Genomic DNA, 6,896 nt, shown 5'->3' with positions numbered 1-6,896 from the left:
TGAAGCTCCGCCTCCAGGAAGTCGTCCCAACATGGCTCCTCTATTAACGGATCCAAACCATCCCATAATATCTCTGTCTGGATGTTCAGGCTCGTCGTCCTGCTGAACCTTCAACTCTTCTCCAGAGTTGAACTCTTGGTCATTTCTCGTCTTCAGCTCCGGCCGGCTTCCTGTTCCCACAGGAAGCAGGAAGTTGCTCCTGTTTCTGCTTCCTGTTCCTGCTGGAAAAAAAGACTCTCAGCTTGTGGTGAAGCTGCTTCTCCCAAACATTTCTCTCTTCCACACATTTCGTGGTTTGCTCCAAACTTGAAACCAAACCTGTTGAGAATTTTCTCCAGCGATGTTGTTGTTCCTTAAGGCTCAGACTTGTGAAGTGTTTTTCCTTTCAGCAGACTTTCCACCTGAACCATGGTTCCCTGCAGCTCCTCTGGAGTTACTCAGGCCTGTTGATCACTTCTTGTGGTTTTAAAAATGTGAAAAAGTTTTGGTTCTTCATTATCTCTTGTGCAGAAATGGGTCAAGAAATGAAGCAGAGGAGATGAAATGAGAATAAATCTCTTCCTCATCGCTGACCTACAAACACCAGAAAGAGAGGGAGAGAGAAGAGAGTTGAGTGGAGACGTCTGCATTATCCGTCACTGAGTGGAGACTCAGCGTGACTCAGCTACACAGAAACTAACCTTCGTGTTTTCCTTCATATCAGATTTATAATAACAGGAAAGTTTATTGTGAAGGAATTAATTTCCTGCTGCAGTGAATCCTCTGATGTGATTAACAGCAGATGAAACGAACCTGCAGGTTTCTGTCGACTCTGGAGGAGCTAAACTTTCCTCTACTGAGGTTTCCTCTGGTAACACAGTGGGCGGCCATCTTTAATTAGCGTGCTTTATGAATGTTTGTATCCCGGATGTTTCTGCAAGTTTCCCCTGAACATGATGTGTAGGAATTCATTCTGATTGAATCTGATGTAATGATTTAAAATGATGTTGGATTTAGTTGTTCCTGTTATTCCCATTCATTCAATGCTCACACACACACACACACACACACATACATATACACACACACACATACACACACACACACACACACACACACACACACCTCTCCCCTGTTGACACAGGCAGCCATTTAAAAATAGCCCCAGCAGAGCAGAGGCCTGCTGAAGTGTCCATGGTGCCTCCGGTCTTTATGTGTTGGACTGAGGTCAGACGATCAGCCAGTTTGACTGGAAACTTTGATCCTTATTGTTTTTATTAGCTTTTGGTTCTGGTTCCGTTGGTTCTGATTGACAGAAAACGAAATGGACCTGCAGGCTCTTTCTGACCAGTTCCTGGAGTTTCACCCCAACCACGGTACCAACATAATCCTGGACCAGTCAGGAACGCAGGCCACCCGAGTGGAAAGCTTTGCTAATGGGGTTTGCTTCAGCAAACGACCGCTGAAACCTGGACAGATCTTCCTGATAGAGATCGAGGAGAAGGAGCTGGGCTGGTGCGGCCACCTGCGGGTCGGCCTGACCGCCTGGGACCCAGACAGCCTGGCCGTGGTCCCCGAATACTCCATCCCAGACCTGATGGAGCTGGGAGACAGCTGGGTGTTCGCCATCACTCGGAACCACAACAAGGTCCTGGAGGAGCCTGAGGTCCGACACGCCGGGCGGAGACTTGGACGAGGAGAGGAAGAGGACGGAGTTCAGGGAGAAGAAGGTGGAGGCAACACCAAACCAGAGACTTTCTTCACGGACTCTCACCTGTACATTGACTCGATCCGAATCCCCAGAGACAAACTGGCCGGCCGGAGCCGTCCGGGGCGTTTCAGCCACATCCTGGACGACCTGTATAAGAGCAACGCGCTTCCGCCCACGGCTAGACGCAGCAGGATCGGAGTTCTGTACGTACCGCAGAGCAGAGACACGGCCGACATGCACATTGTGATCAACGGAGAGGACATGGGGGCCTCCGCCAAAGGACTCCCGTCCAGCAGGCCGCTGTACGCCGTGGTGGACGTCTTCGCTGCCACCAAGACGGTTCGCATCGTCCAGGTGGAGTACGGATGTGAGTGTCAGGAGCCATCTTCACATCCAATCTTTATGTGAATTTTGAGTGGACTTTTAAAATGTTGCAAATGAAAATGTGAGTGAGTCATACTTCCAGCTACTGGTTTGGCTCGAATCCACAAGCAGAGCGTAATGGTGTCGATTGTTGGCGCTACGCATAATCCATCTGGTTCTGATGGATGTTCTTATTAACTTTATGTTCTAATAATTTAAAAGTAATTCAACCTCTCTGTCTGTCATCACAGATGAACTTCCTGACGCCATATTTAATTCCTAACAGGAAGTGCTGGTTATTTTGAAGCAATCTGATTGGCTGACGGGTGTTAGCATAGCGCTACACTGCCCCCTATGGGTTGGCATGTTTAACAATGCCCAGGAGATCGATTCTACATTTTTAAAAATGTGAAAGAGATATTTATTTTTATGAACACTCTGCTATGTGTGGACAAGTCTTCTTTGGAAAAGCCAAAAACCTCCAGCAAATGTAAAACCTTTTTTTTGCAAAATTGAGGAAGTTATTAGTTTTTCTGTTTCCATGAACTTTTTCTAATGCGGAAATGACTTTAACAAGAGTCTGGATGAGAAGAAATAAGAAATGTATTAAACCGTTGCAAGGTGAGAACAGATTCACAGAATGAAAGGAGTCCGTCTGTCTGCTCTGACCAACAGTGGATCCGGTTCCTTTTATAGGTTCTGGTCAGAGAAGAGAGACTTGATTGGACTAGAGGTGTGAATCCCTGATTGAGATGAACCAGGGATTCTGTAGCCCAACACAGATGGTCTGGCCATTCGTCTGTCGTTAAGGACAGGGGGTTGTTCTTTGGTGCTAAAGGGGCAGATAAGTTCTGGGTTGGGAAGAAACATTTCGATGGTCTCCAGGATCGAGGAGCTCCTGCTGTTATATGACACTGCAGAGGTCAATGTGAGAGCAGCTTGACCAGTGTCATGATGAGACTATGCAGACAACCAGGAGCGGTTAATGGAATGGAAAACAGTATTTTCCTGTTGATGGAAACACGACTGTGGGATGTCATGGTGTTGTTGGGCTGACATGGTTAGAATTTATTTTTCAATTGTTCCTCAGATAGATCTCTGTCATGTTAACTTCTTAGTTTCTGGAAATTATTTGCTCTTATTTGAGATTTTCTGCTTCTGCATTCATCAGCATCTCTTTTAGGAGCCTTTTATGGTAGCTTTGTGTTTTTGACAGGTTTCTAAGTGGTGTCCTGTAGATTTCTCCTGATAAGTGATCTGTTGTCTCTCTCAGTCTCCTCTCTGCAGACGCTGTGCAGGCAGGCCATTCAGAAGCACATTGTCCACAGGACGGCCATCGACTGGCTGCAGCTGCCTGCCGCGCTGAAGCACTACTGCAAGTATGAATGAAGCGTCTGGATGTGCAGAAAAAAGAAGAACCAGCGGAGATCTTTTCAAATGTCTGTGAAGAAATGAAATAAAAACTTCCATTAATTTAATTTCTCCCAGATAAACTGTTCTTGTTTTTTAAATAAAGCAGAAAATGATCGGACTGAGTCCAGCTGCCATGAAACAAATAATATCCTGCTGTTGTCCGACACTGCCATCTAGCGGCAGCCATGATGGAGGGGAGGAGCTCCACCTTTATAGTGCCATTAGCCGTGATTACGTCACACGTAGCAACCAGAATCTAAGCGGTGCCGTCAGTGAGGAGGAACAGAATCCAGATTAGGATTATCTTTGTGGTTCTGGTCGAGCAACCGAACATGTCCTTCTGTCGGTTCGGTGGAGAGGAAATCTACCAGGATCACTTTAAACCAGGTGAGTCAACCGGAAGTGACGTTACATCCCAGAACGGATTTTAGAGAAGGTTCTGCTAGATTCTGGATCAGTCAGGAGACGTTTCCATCAGAACTAACAGAAACTCAGTGAAGTCGGCCCGGATCAGCTGCAGCGGTACCAACGACTGGACCTCCAGAACACCATGCCCACAGTGAAGCATGGTAGTGGCAGCATCATGCTTTAGGCAGCGCTTCGATTTTTATCATAGAAATACAACATCAACAGTTCACTGCATTTTTTTTGCACTGATGGATAATTGTGAGTTATATTTTTTGTTGCAAATTTTCAACAAAAAAATGGTCAAAAACATTTAGCTCAAGTGATGCTACCTCCCACCTGCAGGTGGCAGTATTTCTTACTGCGCTGCCTCAGCCTGACCTATGACCTGTTATTGTCCGTGATCGATGTGGAGAGTAACAGACACCAAACTATTTAAGTTCTTTAAAGAACAAAAATGTTTGTGTGTCCAATTTGCCCGCTTATTATTTTGTTTTAATAATAATGATAATAATTCATGTTGTGTATCAGCACCTTTTAAGTCGCTCTGCAGGAAGGAAGAGAATTTGGATGAGAAATGATTCTGTTGAATCTGATCTGGATGTTGTAGCAGTGATGCTACCTTCCAGAATAACCTCTGACCTCCTCCATGCAGTGACCTCTGACCTCCTCCATGCAGGGCTGTACGTCTGCTCCCGCTGTCTCCACCCCCTGTTCTCCAGCCGCTCCAAGTTCCCCCACTCGTCTCCATGGCCGGCGTTCAGAGACACGCTGAGGGAAGACAGCGTCACCAAGATGATGGAGATCCTCACCGCCTTCAAGGTCCGATCAGATCCAGGACCAGAACCAGGACCAGTACCATGGAGGACTAACCCCCTTCTGTTTCTCCTTCACAGGTTCTGTGTGGGAAGTATGGCTCCGGACTGGGCCACCAGTTGCTGAACGACGGTCCAGAAAACGGGACGTCCCGGTTCTGAATCTTCAGCCATTCTATCCACTTCATCCCAAACAAAGGTGCCGGCGACCCGGTCCTCTCTGCGGCCCGGTTTATTTCAGAACTCTGTGTTTAGGATCTGCCGGGTCAGGAGAGTCCAGAATCAATTCGGGGGAAACAAATGAAATACTGTAATGAAATTATTAAAGAGACAGTATTCTGTGGCACAGAGTTTTATTTTACAGCATAAGCCAGTAACTATGTCACCTTCAGCTGTTATAATGCTATATATATCAAATTTAACTCCTTGAAATTGGGCCACTGTTTCTTTAAGAACTCCTGCTCTTCCTGAAGCTCCGCCTCCAGGAAGTCGTCCCAACATGGCTCCTCTATTAACCCTTTAATGTTTTTACCAGCGCTGCTCTGAGCAGCAGCTCCTATAATGAGCTGTTTGCTAATTGCTGCTGGCTAGTCTGGAGGAGCTGAGAGGGGGAGGAGCTGCACCTCGGAGGCGGGGCTAGGTCCAACTGGGCATTTTAACAGCTGAATGGTTGCCATGGAGATCAAAGGATTTCTCAAACATGAAAGAGTTAAAGCAACACTGCAGGTTTGATGTTATGAGGGGAAAACATAAAAACAAGATGAAAAATCAAAACATGATTTTACACGACACCGGCCCTTTAAACTTAACTACAGCAAATGTTTTTAAAGGGACATGACCTTTAAAAAGGTCATGACCTTAGTCCTGATCTTTCTGATGAAAATAGACACTTAGATAGTTTCTAAAACTATCAGCAGAGAGGATTCATTTCCTTCTAATAGCATGAAAAAACACTTTTTATGTTTTGGATCTACAGTATTTTCCATCCCTCCCTACAAAAGCATAAATTCTTTATTTTTAAAATTAAAATCTAGATAGGTGAGTTTATTGTTGTACGGATAAAATAAGATTTACAAGACAATTTTAGATGATTTTATATTTTGCTATTTTGCTCTCAGTGTAGAGAAGTTTGGACCTCTGCTGAGTTACCTCACTGGCGCCCCTTCTGGCAGAATTTGCATTTCTTGGTTTGGGGCATTTCTGTTCAGGCGCTCTGTGGGTCAGCTTCTTGAATCCTGTAGGACCTCTAAGGTTGCTCCTCTGGTGTTTGGGTCGTCATCTTGTTTGAGAATCAAACTGAATCTTTGTTTTCTGATCGAATGTTTGAGAAACGTCAATGAGTTCTTCCTCTGGCAGCAGACTGGCCCCAGAGCATGATGCTGCCACCACCCTGTTATAAAACTAGCCAACTTCCTGTTAGGGGTTTAGTTCCCGTGTCAGATCGGGTTTTGGTCAAAGAAATCACTTTAAAAGTTTCAGTGTTAGTTCCAAACAGAAGCCAAGCTTTATTAAGATGTTTGATGATGGGGTTTTGTTGCTGTTTTATGTCTGACCTGTTGCAGGTGAGGAGGAGCTTTAGAGACGCTGGTTCTGCTCAGACCGGGTCGGGTCAGAGGGCGACGTGGATGAGGAAAAGCCTGAGAAGGACGCCCTGCCTGCTGAAGAATCATGACCAGCTCAACCTGTAAAAACTGAACTTATTCTGTTCCTGTTGGTCAGAAACACTTAAAAGCAACATGAAGCTTTACTCTGCTGTGGAAGAAGAACTTTTTATTTTTGTTTTCAATCAGAGTAAAATCATTACAGCCCAATTAAAATCTTACAATAGAAAATGTTGGCTGGAGCAGAAAGTATTAAACCCCCAGGATCACATCTATCCAGCAGCTCCAGATCAGCTCTAATCAATTTATTAAACTTGGAAATTTAATAAAAATGACCTAAATATTGTTTTTATTGCTCAGAACAGATAAAAAAGTTTGTTTTTTTTATTTTCTGTCTAGACTTTTAAAAATGTCAAATTGGATTCCTTTCTTTTAAGAGACAAACCTCCTTTTAACATTTTTAATTTCCAAAAGTCTACACAACCTTTTCCAGCAAAAAACAACACATTTATTTATTTAATTAAAGTATCGCTACCCAGTTTATTATTGAGAAGGTGAAAAGTTTTAGTTTCTCAGTAATAAACTGTGTCCTTTTCCCCTGTTTTTTTT

At 44.5% G+C, this 6,896-nt stretch overlaps 2 protein-coding genes across 2 annotated transcripts; both read left to right on the top strand.

The window, feature by feature from the left end:
* Positions 1-1,141: 1,141 nt before the first annotated feature.
* On the top strand, positions 1,142-3,542 carry neurl2 (neuralized E3 ubiquitin protein ligase 2). Its single transcript, XM_028000648.1, has 2 exons — positions 1,142-2,057; positions 3,327-3,542. The coding sequence occupies exons 1-2, from the start codon at positions 1,304-1,306 to the stop codon at positions 3,440-3,442; spliced, it is 870 nt and encodes a 289-aa protein (XP_027856449.1). The 5' UTR covers positions 1,142-1,303; the 3' UTR covers positions 3,443-3,542.
* Positions 3,543-3,672: 130 nt separating this feature from the next.
* Positions 3,673-6,619, top strand: LOC114134225 (methionine-R-sulfoxide reductase B1-A). Its single transcript, XM_075410479.1, has 4 exons — positions 3,673-3,853; positions 4,551-4,693; positions 4,768-4,885; positions 6,249-6,619. The coding sequence occupies exons 1-4, from the start codon at positions 3,799-3,801 to the stop codon at positions 6,263-6,265; spliced, it is 333 nt and encodes a 110-aa protein (XP_075266594.1). The 5' UTR covers positions 3,673-3,798; the 3' UTR covers positions 6,266-6,619.
* Positions 6,620-6,896: the final 277 nt, after the last annotated feature.

Source organism: Xiphophorus couchianus, chromosome 2, assembly GCF_001444195.1.
Source record: "Xiphophorus couchianus chromosome 2, X_couchianus-1.0, whole genome shotgun sequence".
NCBI lineage: Eukaryota > Metazoa > Chordata > Actinopteri > Cyprinodontiformes > Poeciliidae > Xiphophorus > Xiphophorus couchianus.
The sequence above is the reverse complement of the archived record's forward strand: the minus strand, read 5'-3'. Positions and strand labels throughout refer to the sequence as shown.

What these genes read in the sequence shown, in the direction of transcription:
- neurl2 (XM_028000648.1), top strand. Translation starts at nt 1,304, where the DNA reads ATGGACCTGCAGGCTCTTTCTGACCAGTTCCTGGAGTTTCACCCCAAC. An exon ending in CGTCCAGGTGGAGTACGGAT is followed by an intron (nt 2,058 to 3,326) that starts GTGAGTGTCAGG and finishes TGTCTCTCTCAG; the next exon opens with TCTCCTCTCTGCAGACGCTG.